Source organism: Numida meleagris, chromosome 7 (genome assembly GCF_002078875.1).
Source record: "Numida meleagris isolate 19003 breed g44 Domestic line chromosome 7, NumMel1.0, whole genome shotgun sequence".
NCBI lineage: Eukaryota > Metazoa > Chordata > Aves > Galliformes > Numididae > Numida > Numida meleagris.
In genome coordinates, this window is record NC_034415.1 from 28184471 (window position 1) to 28199971 (window position 15501).

Below are 15501 nucleotides of genomic sequence, written 5' to 3' on the forward strand. Positions count from 1 at the left end.
GTATTTAAGAAGTAATTGTTTCAGGGCCGTTCATTAATTCACAAGCTGACATGGGTACATTTTTCCTCCCTGCAACAAAAATAATTATCGAGCTCAAAAAATAATAATGAATTTGCACATGGCTGGCTTTTACTGTAATTTTCTTCACAAGTTATAAGGGTTTAATTGTAGATTGGTAGTAGCCTTATCCATTTCAATCATTTCTGGCCCTCAAGTGCTGAGGTGCAAGGAGTTACGGTGTGCTGCGATTTATGGTGGATGTAAATGATTTCTTGTTTGCCCTCCCTGTTCTTGGCTGGGTTTGCCTTCTTTAAAGCTTTTGCAGATGGATTTAGTGCTGTGGCACTGATGGAAGCCAGGGACAAGCAAGCAGGTGCAGCGCAAAGCCCTGTCCAGGCACTTCATCCTTCGTCTGCAAACACGTCTATCCCCACTGTGAGCTTTGGGGCACTGCTGTTTTGTGAGATACAGAAATGGGAACCCACGTGCTGGTTGTGCCAGTAAAGGGGCAGGACCCAAATTGCTTGTGTGCAGCACTGATGCCTTCAGGAGAACAAGCATCCTGTGGGTGTGGTCTGGGTGGTTGGAACACGCAGTCACGAGTCCATCTGGGCTTTGTGGGAGCCTCCTGCTGTGAAGAGCAGCTGAGGTCCCTTGGTTTGTTCAGCCCAGAGAAGAGGAGGCTGAGCGGAGGCCTCATGGCGGCCTGCAGCTCCTCATGGCAGCCTTACAGCTCCTCATGGCGGCCTTACAGCTCCTCATGGCGGCCTTGCAGCTCCTCATGGCGGCCTTGCAGCTCCTCATGGCGGCCTTGCAGCTCCTCATGGCAGCCTTACAGCTCCCCATGGCCTTACAGCTCCTTGTGGCAACCTTACAGCTCCGCATGGCACTCCAGCTCCCCATGGCAGCCCTACAGCCTCACAGGGGCATGGTGCTGCTCCCAGGGCAGTGGGACGGCCCCGAGCAGCCGGAGCTCAGGGAGCGCTGGGACATGGCTCTGCCATAGCGCTGGGGGTTGGGTGCTGCTGTGTGGGGGTTGGGCTCCCTGGTCCTCATGGGTCTCTTCCGAATCATGGTATTCTACAATTCAGAAAGGTTCCCTTTGTGCCTTTTCCCGGTATCTTACTTTCACATCCCTGATGTTTCAGCATGTTCCAAGCACAGACAATTTGTCCTAGAGAAAGCACTGAGGGATTTTCAGCTTTTGTGTGGTGGATGTGTTCATTCCATCCTCTCATCTCTGCGCTGCCAGCAGTCAGGACAGCACAAGGTCCAGTCCCTCACCTATAACACGCTCAGCTCCATGTTAACACAGGAGCCTGTTTCTCTGGGTTTGCCCCCATTCCTTGGCAGAAGAAGCGGAGGCCCAGCGAGCCCATGCACCAGGCCAGCTCCCGGCCCACCTGTGCCACGCTGCTCCTGCGAGCCCTGCTCTGGGTGCCTGACCCTCCTGTCTGGGCGACGTGCAGAGATGCCATGGCAGCCACCTCCCTGCAGGACTGAGCACAAAGACTCAACTGTGAGCTGTGAGCTGCTGGCGCTCGGCCAAGCGGCCATTTCTTTTCTTCGTTCCCTGTCTTTAAAGCTGTGGGTCGCTCCAGGGTGCAGTGTTTTGCTCTTCTTAAGTGGAACTGTTAACGACCCAATTTAAGCGATGTAAAGTGCGCCCAGATTCCACAGTGACTTCTAAATCCATATAACATTAATGATAATCTGTAATTAATAGCGGCAATGAAAGGGAGTTGTAGTTCAGTAATTAGAAGTGCGGGATTAAAGTATTAGTGTATAAAAAGGACTTCTTCAAAACCTCTTCTTCCAAGAGACAACTCTGATCCCTTGGAAGAAAACAGTATTAATTTGATACGACCTCAGCCAAACTCCAGGTTACCAAAAATACCGCGGTGTCGGTCATTAGCAAGCTGCAGCAATGTTGGAAGGCGCTTTACTGGTTTGCAGGTATTGAGTGCTACGTAGTACTCAGCAATGTGATTTTCTGATGGTATCACCTATTGATTTCCCAGAACAAATGCTGAGAACGATGGGTTTGAGAAGGAGCTTTAATCTCCCCAGCAGGCCCGTAGGGTGGGTGTTGCAGCTATCCTGTTAAGTACAGGAAACCCCAGCGGCTGCCCGCCTTTGAGCCCAAAGCTTTCCTGGTGTATCCTCATCAAAGAGAGCAGGTCTGCAAGAAAACATAGGGCAGAGGTGTCAAGTGCATGCAGTGCTCTTGGCTTCCTGCCTGCAGTCCCACACAGGGCTCCGTGTTCCCCTCTGACGGTGCATCAGGAGTGGGCTAATCCTTCCATTTATCACGAACCCGCAGGAGCCTGAGGCACGTAGAGGCTCCCAGGTAGAAAGGTTGCACATTGCCTACTTGCTAAAGAGAGCTGCCAGGGGCGGTGATGGGGTGCTCTGACAGATGGAATAGGCTTTGATATAAATGAGGTTCCTAACAGTTTCCAGTCCTGCACTAAATTAGATCATCCTGTTGCACTTCTCGCTTTTGAAGCTGAAAATTAGTGTGTTCTATTCGTGAAATCCACAGAGCTTGAATTGGTACTGAAGGTTTCCCTATCTAATGCCAATTATTAACCTACCCCAGGCTATCAATAACGATATATTACAGATAAATAAAAGATAGCTATGCCTGGGAGTTTTACATCATAAGAGTGAGAGCAGCATGAGCCATTTGACAGTTGTTAGCATCATGCAATAGCAGCTCTGCCCCTATCTGCATGGAACAGCCTGAGGAGCTCACGCGGATCCTTTGCCAGCAGAAGGTGCGGTGTATGACGGAGCGGTAGGTTGCAAACTTCAGCAATCACCTTGCATCTGCCTGTGTAAGGTCTTGGCAGAACGAGCTTGGCATTTGCTTTTCCAGCCTTAGAGTAAGCGGGCTAATGACTTAAAGTTCAGCATTTGAAGGAGAAATGCTGCTGTGCAACGTTTCATCTCGCTTACCAAACAGATCTTTAGCTAAGATCTGTTGTGCAGTTCTTGTTGCTTCTAACATATAGGATGTTCTCTTCCAAAACAGGTAAAGGTGGACAGTTTCCCCCAAGCATGTGAGGCTGAGTCGTTCAGCAGGAATAAATTTTTGCTGTGAACTGTGCTCACTGCAGACGCGATATAGGCAGATATTTTTATACAGATCATCATGTTCAGAAATTGCTGTATTCCTAACTAATCAATGGAAGGTTTGCCACTGACATATTGTTAAAGGAAGCGTAAGGGCAGTAGATTCACCTTGAGAGACACCTGCCCTATCTGAAGAGCAGAAGTGCTCTCAATAATTTCCCCTCTTCACTGCAGTTTGCCCCATCCCGCTGACTGGGGGAGTTGTGTGATTCCATTGTGTAATGCAGACACGTCCACTGGCACGCAGAGACGCTGATGTCGCAGAAATAAAATCCTCTCTTACATTAAAGATGTAAGCATCATTGGGAGTGCATATCATGGAACTTTCAGGATGGTGCCAATTAAACAGACAAGAAAATTAGTGAATAACAGGTCATATCCATTACAGTCTGCAGCAGGTATGTCTCGATTTCCTTCAGCACCTCCAGGGTGGGCTGTGGATGGGTTGGTGACTGGCAGATTGCAAAATGCAGTGTCTTGGGAGATGAAATGAAAACGTGCGGGGAGCTTCAAGAGGAGCGGTGAGACAGCGAGAGCCGCAGGAGAAAGATGGTGGAGATAGGGCTAAGAAAACAGCCACAGGGCCTTTGTGTGGGGAGATCTTGGAACGGATCAGTCAGGTAGGAACTAGACAAAGGGAAGGGCGAAGCGTAGATGTGGAATGTGCAGAAAAGCAAAAAATTCCGAACGCTTGGTATAATTAGGGCTCACTCTCATTCTGTGTAGCCTTATCTATGATTCCTGTTACCTCGATAATACTTCCCAATAATACAGCTGAAGAAGACTATATTCTGAAGATTTTAATTCAGCTTTTTAAGGAGCACTGTCGTTTCTAGCAGATCTGCTGCTGTAATGCTTACCAGGGATTTGGGCAAAATAGAGGTGCCCAGATGAGCTGCTGACCTTCCCGGTGGCGTGGGGCAGCTTCCCATTAGTACGTGTAGGAATGTCTTGCCCGATCTTGTTCTTACTGTCTTGTGTAATCTGGGTTTTATCACTTCCTTAGGCAAATTCCTTCAGAGGATAACAAATCTCACTCAGCGCAGGGTTTCTAAGCAGCTTCAAGAAGAGATTTGCAACTGGAAAACTTCATTTTTATTTAGTTTAATTTTGCATGGTTTATTTTATTACTCAGACTCCTAGCTCCTTGGCTACTTTAAATACCTCCACGCTCTTTTTGCTATTTTGGGTATCCTACAGTGAGGTCTGAATTGCAGATATTGCAGTCACGTTCACAGAAAAAAACTGCTAATCCAGACTTTCTTTAGGGTACGTAATGAGGGTGTAGAAAGACCCAGAGGTATGATATATAACAGGGGATGCCCATTACGAAGACGTTTTGATTTTTGTTTCTGTGTGTTTTAACTAGGCCTGTCTTCCTCCTCAAAAAGATGGGTTGCTACAAGGCCTGGGTTTTTTCTGGGCAGCCAGGAAGAAAGCAGCCCTCATACATCGCTCCTGCTGCCTTGCAAGCAGAACGTCCACATTTGCAGACTTATTTTGCTCTCTGCTTTGTTTCTCTGTAGCAGATTTATTCCCCATTAAAATCTTCAATCATTTCTGGATTTGGTGTCATCTTCGCTATCTGCCTTCTTCCTGTTTTGACTTATACTCTCTTTCCTTCGTGTTACAAATGCGCGGCGCAGAGATATTAATTAGCCTGGACTCAGGGCCTGGATTGTCTCCTTTCATTGTGGGGCAGCAGATGAGGCTGCCCCGTGCTTGGCTGGGGCTGTAGTCCCACGGCGCAGACACGGCCCCTGAGTGATGGCTGCTCGTGGTGAGAAAATGAGGCAGCGGTGTGTGCCTGCGATAAGGACGGGCTCTGCAGTTCTTCTTCGTGGGCAGCTTTCTGTAAACCTTATTGAAGTTTATTTAATCACAAAGGCTTTAAAAGGACTGACTTGCGTGAAATTCGCTCGGCACTTGTGCAATATGGTAATAAAGTCAGATGTTAGCCAACTTCTCTGTGGGGAGGAGGTTTGAATGCACTTTGCTTGGCTTTTCGCAGAGGTTTTAATTGACTGTTGTGATTTCTCATTAACTTAAGACCAGCATTTCTTCACTGGGATGGAGTTTTGAACAGATACTTAACTTTCGTGCAGTAAGACCAAATCTCATTGTACGAAGGGCTAAAGCAGGGCGCAAGAGGGCATTTTTAATATTAAACATTCATTCTACGGCTCCTCGTTTGATAACCAATGGCAGTATTAATATACAGGTTTTCTTTTTTTGTTTTGAATGGTGACAGGTTGGATAGTAGGAAAAATGTATTCCCTGAAGGAGTGGTCCGGCGCTGGCACAGGCTGCCGGGAAGCTGCTGCACTCACTGTCCCTGGAGGTGCTCTCCATCCAGAGGTTGATACTAGGGATGCAGGAGGGAGTGACATGTTTCAAGGCTCAGCAGTGCTTTGGTGGGCTATTAAGTGTGGTAAAGGCTGAAACAGCCCATGTAACCCTCCTGCAATAAGGAGGTGTGCTCGTGCTCACAGGGCTCAGCTCCTCCTTGCACACCATCCCGGTTCCTGCAGCCCCTGCTGGGGTGAACTATGGTTCAGGTTTTCAAACATCACCTTACAAGATGTAATTCAGACTCTTTTTAAGTATATGAGAGCTTTCCAAGCACAGGAGGCGTTTCCTAAGTGAGCTGGGAGTTTTTCTGTGCATTTGAGGGCACAGAAATGTTGATTTCACAAACCCAAAGGAAAAAAAGCCCTACTTGGACTGCGTTTTCTGAATGCATTTTGCTGCGGGAGGCAGAGCTGCTGAGCGAGGTGCAGCAGGAGGCAGCCCTGCTCCTGGGGGGAAGCAGCTCGAGGCTTTGATCCCCCCCCCCATCCCTTGTTTGCTCGGTGACTTTTGTTTTCTGCATTAACTTAGAATTAATGGTATGTCCCCATGCTGTGTGGCTGCTCAGTGTGTTCCTTTCAATCCAATGAAGTGTTTACTAAGGGCACAGCAATGCTTTGCTCTAAAATCGGAGCTTTAATTCGAGAGCATTAAAACATCACATTAGTGATGCGGAAGGCCATCTCACCAACAGTGGTTTTACCTCCTGAGGAAAGGCGAGCGTGTCTCCCCCTGGAGCTTGGTGTCACAGCGTGGCTCCTCCTGGAGACCAGGCAATGGCTGTGTGCTCTGGGAGGTTTACCATCACACTCCCAAAGGCTGTTCAAGAAAAAATTGATACGAACACTCCTGGAGCTGCTCCATTCTCAGGTAGAGCATGAGGCAGAGACCGAGCGTTGCACCAGCTGCGTCCTGGTGGGCATTTGGGCCCTGGGGCTGGCCCGCTGCTCGTTTGTCACATACCCGAAATCTCAGCTCTGGCCTTGAGCAAGTCCTTGTGCCATTGGCCACGGTGTCATCCTGCAGAGTGACGGCGATCACCACAGAGCTCTGCTCCAAGCTGCTTTCCTTCAGCCTGACAAGTTGCTCAGCCCTTAGCCCCTAACGTTTGGGTTAGTTAAGAAGCTGAAGTGTCTGGGGAGTAACTGTCCTAAAAGCAGTACAGCAGGAGAGGAGTTTGTGCCAGTGGCATCTGGAAAAGCCCCAAGAGGTGCACATGGTTGTGGGGACATCTGAAGGGACAGCAGTGCTCTGTCCCCACGAGTGGGTTTGTGCCTTGCATATCTGCACAGGCCAGGGACTGTGCTCATAGGTGAGTTATAATGGCTGCAGGTTCTGTGTTTACACTGGAAATACTTGACAGAGCCTTAAATAAGCAGTGCTACCAGGTGGGCTTTTAAGAAAGACGATATTTATAAAAGGAGCTGTGGCTGTATCTGAACTTAACTGCCTTGTGCGTTTGTATGACATCGTGTTTACAATTTTCTCATGATTTCTTAATGAAATAGATAGTCGCTCACTGATCAAATACAAGCAGGGGATCTTTGGATATCCGTGCGCTGAGATTGCTTTGGACTTAAAGGACAGTGTCAGAATAAAAATGGTATGCTTCACAACGTCCGTGTTTTCCTTCTGGGTGCTGCTCAGCATCCCTTTGCACGTGCTGGTGCTGGAGATCCACTAAATCTCAGATATATCCCAAGGAAAAGATAGAACAGCAGTGAGGAGATGCCCCTGATGTTCAGATCAGTCTCTCAGGCCTGCGTTCACATGAGTCGTCTGCAGGTTTCTCATACAAGTAGCCCTGTTAACTTCGGTGCATAAACGGTGTCTCTTCATGTGCACATGGGTTCTCAGGATTAAAATCTCTCGTAAATGTGAGCAGATAACATGTTCAGCAGCCTCGGAGCGCTGGTGTTTTTCTTAGCTGCAGCGCTGCACAGTCATTCTACCTCTATAAAACCCAAGGGGGGACTTTAAGGTGGGCCAAGCACATCTCAAAGCTTGGCTGCTTGATTAACACAAGGCCTCCCGGTGACAGCACAGCCAAACAAGCTCCAGCCCTGGCCCTGTGCCTTTTTCCACTTCGCTGCTTCTGCTGCCCATATGTTTCAGCTGCCAACACAGAGCATTGCGCGCATTTTAATCACTGGTTTTCTTCAAACAATTTTACTGCTGTGAGGGCATATTTGCAAGTGCCTTTTTACACTCCTCGTGACACGGGATTGATGTAGTAACAGCATTCTTTTTTTCTGTTTTTCTCTTCCAGGAGCAAATTCATCAGTGGTTGCCGATTTCATGCCTACGCCATCATGGAACATCTCAAGTGAACTAGATAAAGGTAAGCGGACAGAAAATGTACAAATATGTGAAATCAGACTTGAAAATCCTAATAATTCTTCTTGACTCAGCCAAATCAACAAACAAAGGGATGAAGGAGCATTTAAGATAAGCCTTGTTTGCCTTGTGATCATTTGACATTTGATTACGTGCAGTTCTGTGATTCCTGGAGATTGCTGTGTTCGTTTCTTGTTCCAGTAAAATGTTCCACATGGTAAAAACATTTCAAGATGTGAGTTCTGTTGGTTTATGAACTGCTTGACGTTTTGTCTGGTGGATCTTAGGATCTGAAAGCAAAATTAACAAGCATCGGGCAGAGTCATTTTGTCTCATTGTGTTTTATTAGGAAATGTAGAGGCTTTAAATTAATAGAAGGGAAAAATACATTTGCAAGTGGTAATTATGTGTGATTTTGAGCTCTCCGAAGAGGGTATAGTGAGAAAAAAGGGATATATTTCTCATTCCCCTTCGTTTTGTAAATTATGCACCACCAACACTTTAACCCTAATTGCTTAGCTTCTTCTAGCCCGTATTCCAGGCCTGCGGCTTCTGAGTCAGTCTGCCCACAGAAATGCTTCTAATGCAATGTTTATGGTCAAGGATGCTGCTCGCCTCACTAACTGTTCAATTTGTCAAACACTCTCTTTCCATTTTCATATAGTTTTGTCAACCATTAGCTATTTAGACTGACATTTCCCATCATGGAGTTCTGCTGCAGACTGTTTCTCCAAATCTCAGTCTGTGTTTTGTTAACGCTTTGTATGAACATGTGTGCATAAAGTTTTATGTTGAAACATAAATACGTTTTCTGTACTAGATATGAAGGGAATCTCTAGTTCTGGTGGTTAACTCTTTCACTGACAGCAATAACATGCCAGATCTCCGGGCAGCATTTACCTGCAGGGCAGGTTTTCCTCTAGGACATGGTCCCTCATCACAGAAGTCAGGGTCACACCTTGTTGAGGCGAAAGAAATACTCTTTGCTGACCATCACTGGTGCTGTATTCTTCATTCTCCATGGTGAGTCCCAAGGGTTTGATTGCTAAAGGGCTCACAGTCAGTTTGCTCTGTGTCACAGGGGAAGGCGCGTGCCTCCAGGCAAAGCCTAGACAGAGGGGAAGGTGCACAAATTATACCAGAGGTAATATAACCTTTCAGCAAATCCAATCTGAGCTGAGTTGAAAAATAGCCCCCAGTAACTTCCTTGTTATTATTCCTTATTAGAGGTTTTGTGTCAAATATTTTCTTATGACCAGGGTCATTTTTTACCCGTACTTTGGCTAGGCTTGCTCTCAGCAGGACATACTCCCACCTGGACACTCTCCATCCTTAGTTTGACTGACTGAGCTGGGGAGCAGAGCAAGGTACCTGCAGGCAGCATGCACTGCATGAACAACCTGCTGTGTTCTGTGTCTGCTGCCTAAACGCTGCCAAACACTAAAATCACCAAAATACAAAGTTCCAGGCTATATCAGCCAGGGTTTGGATGTCCCAGTGAGCAGCAGTGAAGCTTTGGGCACTGAACCATCCTGTTGCTCAAAGCAAAGCCTGTAGGTTCTGCACCAGCACTGAGCCTGCCGTCAATGTTCACAATTAGAACATTTTCCATGTTACTTCCATGGCACCTGTTGCTGAGTTATTTTGTCAGAAACAGGTAAAATGAAGTTTCACGCTTCTAATCCACCTGGAATGCAGCAATTATCAGTGGCTGGGCTGAGTCCCGCATTCCTGGGGGATTACCAGCCCCTTTGCTTGCTCTGATTAGCATTTAGACAGCTGTAAGCTCACACGCCTAAACATGGATTTACATACGTGATTAAAATGCATTTGCTGCCCAAAAAGCTTAGTCAGAGGGGCAGGTTCCTCCGTGTGCCCACAGGCCAAGCAGGGCACACATGCCTTGTCTTGCCCATGAAAGCAGGGGCTTTCATGTGGGTGCTGCCAGCTCTCGGTAAGGTCTTTGAAACTCTCACATATGGAAAGCAAAATGCACTGCAGCACATGCTGATGGAGGCATGTGCTCCTGTTTCCATTTCTTTTTGCAAGCAAGCGTCTCGAGACACCAGCATCCACTTGTCTTTGCTGCAGTCAGCCATGAGGTCATGCGGGCGGCCCAGTAAAACTTATTTTAAAGCCTATTAAGTTCACCACATGAAAGTGGTTTCCAACCAGATTTCCCAATTAAGCAGCTGTCCGCATTAAGTGGCTCTAACCCTATCTGCTGTCTTGTGGAAATAGGCATGTCTTCCTTGAACATGCCTCCTGTGTTTGGGAAGGAGGAACAGCTCATAGGCTCGTTAAACAATATTCTGGGTTTTGAAATAATTACTTAATATAGTGCTTTCCCTAGCTTGGAGAGTTCTACAGTGATTATCTTACAACTGAGCCCTATTCAGGTTTCAATTTCTATTAAATAAGCTAAATCGACAGCATTAAACAGTTGCCTGTTTATTCTTTTTAACAGGAAATGAATTTAAAAGAGACGCAGCCACCCGTGAAGAGCTGTTGAAAGCAACGATTGATGGGAGGGAGGAGGTGGTTTCTCACCAAAACCCTAAAAAAACAAACAAACTATGCATAAAAATAAAAAATAATCACTGTTAAAATAGGAGAAACGTAGCTACGAGCGTTTTCCTCTTTTCCAACTTGGTAAATCGTGGTGTGCAGAGGGACTGCCACAAGGGAAAAGAGAAATGAAAACGCGATCAAATAAGTATTTAATTATACAAGGAGAAAGAAGTGAACTTCAGGGGAAGAGAGGGGGCCTGGTGGTAGGGAAAAGCCCATCTCAAGGGGCAGAGGCAGGATGTGAGCCTCCTGCCCCAGGTTGCTGCCTGAGGTTCCCCTTTGGCTGGGAGACCCCACAGCGCTGCTGCGTTTGGGGCACAGTGCCGTGAGGGGCAGGCTCGGCTTTCCTATTGCTTAAGGCTCTCTGGTTTCCCATTTCTCTTGGCCTATGCATCATCTCCCCAGTGTGGGCCAGGCTTCAGCTCCAGCTCTTGGCCTAAGAAAGCTTTGCATTTACCATGAGCTCTTCGCTCCTTGATTCTTACTAAAGGGGTGAAGAGCCCCGGCTGCTTCTCGTTCACAAAAATGGTGGTGGAAGGGTTGGCTTTTCCTTGCGTCAGATTTGTGTTTGTTTAAAAGGAAGTAGGTCTGAATTTGAATAAGAGCTTTTTTAAGTATGGTAGAGCAGAGGAATTGTTCAGGAACTCTTCTTCCATAGACAACGGAGCCTCTGCCAAGTAAGAGCCAGCTTATATACTCTTTTCTTTTAATTATGAGTGGGATTCATCTCCTGTGGACATTCACTGAAACAGGACTCTCCACAGCACTGATGGAATGGTGCCTCTGCCCCATGCCCACTTGCAGCCTCGCTGGGAGCTTGTTTGTCGTCAGGTCCCTGGGTGCTTGCTGCAGCAGTGCTGTCACATTGCCCGTACCTCCTCCTCCCTTCTTCCTTCAGTTTCCAAAGAAAACCTCTCCCTGTGAGATTTGCAGATCCTGCACATATTCCTTTCCCTTCTCATGGCCTATCTGCTTTGATAAACAAGTATAAAACACTGGAATCATTCAGGGCTTGGGATCCATTTTCATTTTGAGACATCTGCCGTCCCGAGCCTGGACTCACAGCTCCCTGCTGCTCTCAGCTCTGCATGGCACAGACCTCGGCACGGAGAGCAAACATTCCCCAAGGAGAGGGCAGCAGGAGTCAGGATTTTGCAAGATGCGCCCCAGATCCGCTAGTTGTGGTTTAAGGTGAAGCTGGGATTTATCCTTACACATTCCAAGGCACACCAATGCAAGGATCACCTCTAGCAAGGGATGGTGTGGAGGAGTCTAGAGTGGAAAACGCAGGGCGAAGCAGGGCATGGAGAGCTGCAGTGTTTGCAGCGCTACCCTGAACAGAGCTCTGCACAGCACTGAGTTTTGGAGAAGGCAGCCTTGCCATCCGTGCTGACAAATCCATGCTGAAGCTGTCGCCTCAACAATTCTTTCCAGGCAGGGATATGCCCTGGCCTTGAGTCTTCACAGAGAAAATCCTTCTGATGGCCCGGCGAGAATTTGACTCTTAGGCAAACTACATCTTAAGAAACATCAACAAAAGCAACCGTGGACAAAGCTGGGCGGGTCGGGGCCTCCTGACTTTGGCCCCAGTTCTTTAGAGATTTCCAGATTTTCTTTTGAAATCACTGGATGTGAATTTGATACGCGTGGTGAAAGGGGAAGAATTACAGCTTTCACATTCATGCACAATTTACCTTTTTATTTTCCTTTATTATCTGGGGGATATTCGGTAAATCAAGCTCCCCTGATGGGGCTCAGGGCTCGGATTCTATTTGTGGGGTCCCGTTAGTAGCACGGCAGTAAATTACTGCTACTTTGTTTGAAAATTTTTTTAGCCACAGTACATTAGCTCCTTTTGTTTGCTTTTCCACTGACGGAGTGCACGTTTTTCTTTGCGAATTTGTGTTTCTTCGATGTCTCATTTATAAATAATACGGGGTGTGAAATTTGAAGGTCGCAGAACAAAACGAGAAAAAGAAACCACCCTGAGTAACATGTGGCATTCATGGCAAAAGTCTTGCACGAAATGCCTCTCTTACGTGGGATTTTGTGTAACCTCAGTGTGTGCAGCGAATGCCTGACCATTATACATAAGGTAACTATATATAATAGCCTTTTCCTGGCTCATCCAGCTATCTTTGTTTATTTGAAAGATTGATAGATCAGAGGGTCAAGGGACGTGTTTTATTGTAAGTTTCTGTTCCAAATTTCCTGACATTTTTGGTTTTAAAAAAATAGAGCTTTAAAAGGCACAGAAAGGGCTAATAAGAACCAGATCCTCAAGTGATGCTATGTCAAAATGTCAAAAATAACAGCTTTTCTTTGACTCTACGGCATTAATCTTAGGGCACATACCTTTCTATGCACCCTTCCTTTAATAGCTTGAGTTTTTGTGTGCAGCTCTTTACTGCCGAGCAGCTTCTAAAGTGACAACAAAATCCCTTGATGGTTTTCAGTAGTTTGGTTTATAGCTGGATGTGGACATTTGTTTACCTATTCCAAATCACTTTTTTTGTGATAAAGTTTAGAGGCTTCCTACTTGTGCTATAAAACTGGTTCCTAAGTAAAGAAAAGCTTCATTTCCCCTTGCTGGATTACAGCGTCAGAGCTATCACCAAGGCGGCTGTCCTTAAACCTGGGAGTTAACTCAGGAAAGCAGAGGCAGATGTGAGCCCCCCGGTTCATAAGAAGAATTCACAGAGGTGTGAAGGGCAGCGAGGTGTACAGTTCCCATCCCAGAGCAGTGGGATTCAGGAGCTCAGCCCTGATAACTTTGGAGGGCCGCAGGGATCTGCGCTCTGGTTTCCCTCCACGAGCCCACCCGCCCTTATAGCCCGAGGCAGCCCTGAAGCTGCTAATGATCAGAAAGCAGCAATTAATTATGAGACTCTCAAATGCAGCAAACGTCGCGTGGGGGACATTGAAAAGCCAATAAAGCCTTGGGCAGCAGTCGGCTTGTTTCAGGTCAGTACGTGATCCTCAGGTGGCATTCATGCCTCAAATAATGGCTGGGAAGAGAAAGCCCCGCGCACAGCTGCAACGTGTATCCTGAGTTGAGCCTTGCATGGACACATTGCTGAGGAAACACGCTTGAAAACGAGCTGGGCGAGCAAATACAGGAGTGTGTTTCCTTTTGTCCCATGAGAGTTGACATTGAATATTTCCGCTTGTTTGTCTGGACTTCTTTAACTCTGATATCCTTCATATGGGTTGCCAAATCGTGGGTTGAGTGCGGTATCCCTTTCCTCCCACTGCCATTCCTCTACTTTTATTCATCTGAAATAAGTGAAATTCCAGCCGGGACTCTTCCCTTTGCCCCTTTTAATAACAAGGGGCTGTTGATCGGACCTGCAGATCGGACCTGCCAGGAGTTGTCTTCCTTTGTGAGTTATGGGCAGATGAAACAAGCCATGGTTAATCCTTTTTCCAACTGAGAAATATGTGCTCTGTCAATGGCCACACTTGAGTAAGAAATTCTGCTGGTTCCTTCTTCAGCTTGACTGGAAGAGCTTAAAACCCTGCTCGGCTAAACACATGAAACAAACAAAAACCCATCCTGCAAGTTCTGGGTGGGCTCAGAGTTAGAGACTCCAAAGAACAGTTCCATACAGAGCGTTCCCACTGTCGGAGCGGATGGCGGTGCTGATAAATGGGAGCGTGGGATACATCCATGTGTAGCATCATCTGGGCTAACGTGGCTCATCTCGAGCTCAGAGGGAATGGAAATCATAGAATCATTAAGGTTGGAAAAGAGCTCTGCTACATCAAGTCCATCTGTCAACGCATCACCACCATGCCCACTGCAGTGCCTGGTGCCCCATTGCACCTGGGTTTATGCTGCCCTTGTGCCTACGGTGGCCTGAATGAGGGTTTTGCTTTGAGCTTTCTCCTGAACGTTCTGAAAGATCAGAGTGGCACAAAGAAGAGCATAAGTGAAACAACGATTCTTCTCATGAAACGAATGGTTCAGGGTCCAATCCTGCATCCCCACCATGCCTTAAACACCTAATGAAACCAGAAACGCGGAGCATGCACGGTGCAGCAGAACCCTCCTATGGACAGGGAGGCTGTTACTGCTCTGAGAGGTGTCTTTGGTAATTTAAGATAGAGCAACCATGTGGTCGCAGAGGAGATTAACATTCCTTGGCCAGAGAGGATGAGCTTTTATTTTGAAAGCCACCTGGGTTCCACTTAAAAGTGGTGGAATACTTCAGAATTTATTACGGCTGAGCAGGCTCCTATTTAACAATGTCAAGACATAGCTGTGGAAATACACACACTTTTCTCCTTTCGAGACACGCAACGCACTACATTTCGTCCTCGCACAGCTGTTGCTGTTCTGTAACATCAAACCAGCGCAGAGTTTGGCCACGAAGGATACCTAATATTTGGATTTTATATGCAGTGTCTCCAATTTATGCGCTTAGAATCATGAAGATGACTTATGATGTGTTGTGTTTGCATTGGCAACGGCTCAAAACCAGAAATATATTTCAGGCTTGGCTTTCCAGATATTATCTCAAGTCATTTAAAAGTTCATTATAGGGCACCCGCTAGTGCTGCTATAGTAAAGGGGCTGTCAGCATTTTTCAAGGGTTTATAACTCAACCATTAAAAAAAAAAGTCCGTGGGCTGAAACTTGGCATTCGGGGGGTAGGCCCAGAAGTAAATTGTTTTTACAAATTAGAAAGAAGTCAATTTGGCTATTATTAAATTATAGGTGGGCTAAATTTTATTCAGAACTTTTTCAGGCTATTCTCCTGTACTTCCGTAAATTAAGATGTGTCTGAAATGTCCTTACGGAGTGCAGCTCTAAAATACGGACCGGCTGTTGTTGTTCTTGAAACCCTGAGATTTAACTGAAAATACAACAACAGCGCTGATCCCAGCGTAGCACTTTTCACCTTCAAAGTGCTTTACGAGCATTATCTCATTAATGTACATAGCAGCCTCCCCATGATGTAAGAGGGATTATTATCCTCACTTTATAGCTGGAGAAATCGAGCCAAAAGGTTTAAGGCTGTTTTTAAAAGGACTTAGTTGCACAAATCCCGTGTGAGCTTTGATTGGCTTTGGGTGTTTGCTTCCCTTCGGCTCTTCTGAAAA

General features: G+C 46.5%; 1 protein-coding gene across 2 annotated transcripts in view; it reads left to right on the top strand.

Moving 5' to 3' along the window:
* ROR1 (receptor tyrosine kinase like orphan receptor 1) overlaps positions 1 to 15501 on the top strand; it is a 137821-nt gene that overhangs the window by 85419 nt on the left and 36901 nt on the right. For both annotated transcript variants that reach the window (XM_021405389.1, XM_021405390.1), the window contains exon 2: positions 7757 to 7828. In XM_021405389.1, the coding sequence (XP_021261064.1) occupies positions 7757 to 7828 (72 nt within the window). The remainder of the gene's footprint in view (positions 1 to 7756; positions 7829 to 15501) is intronic.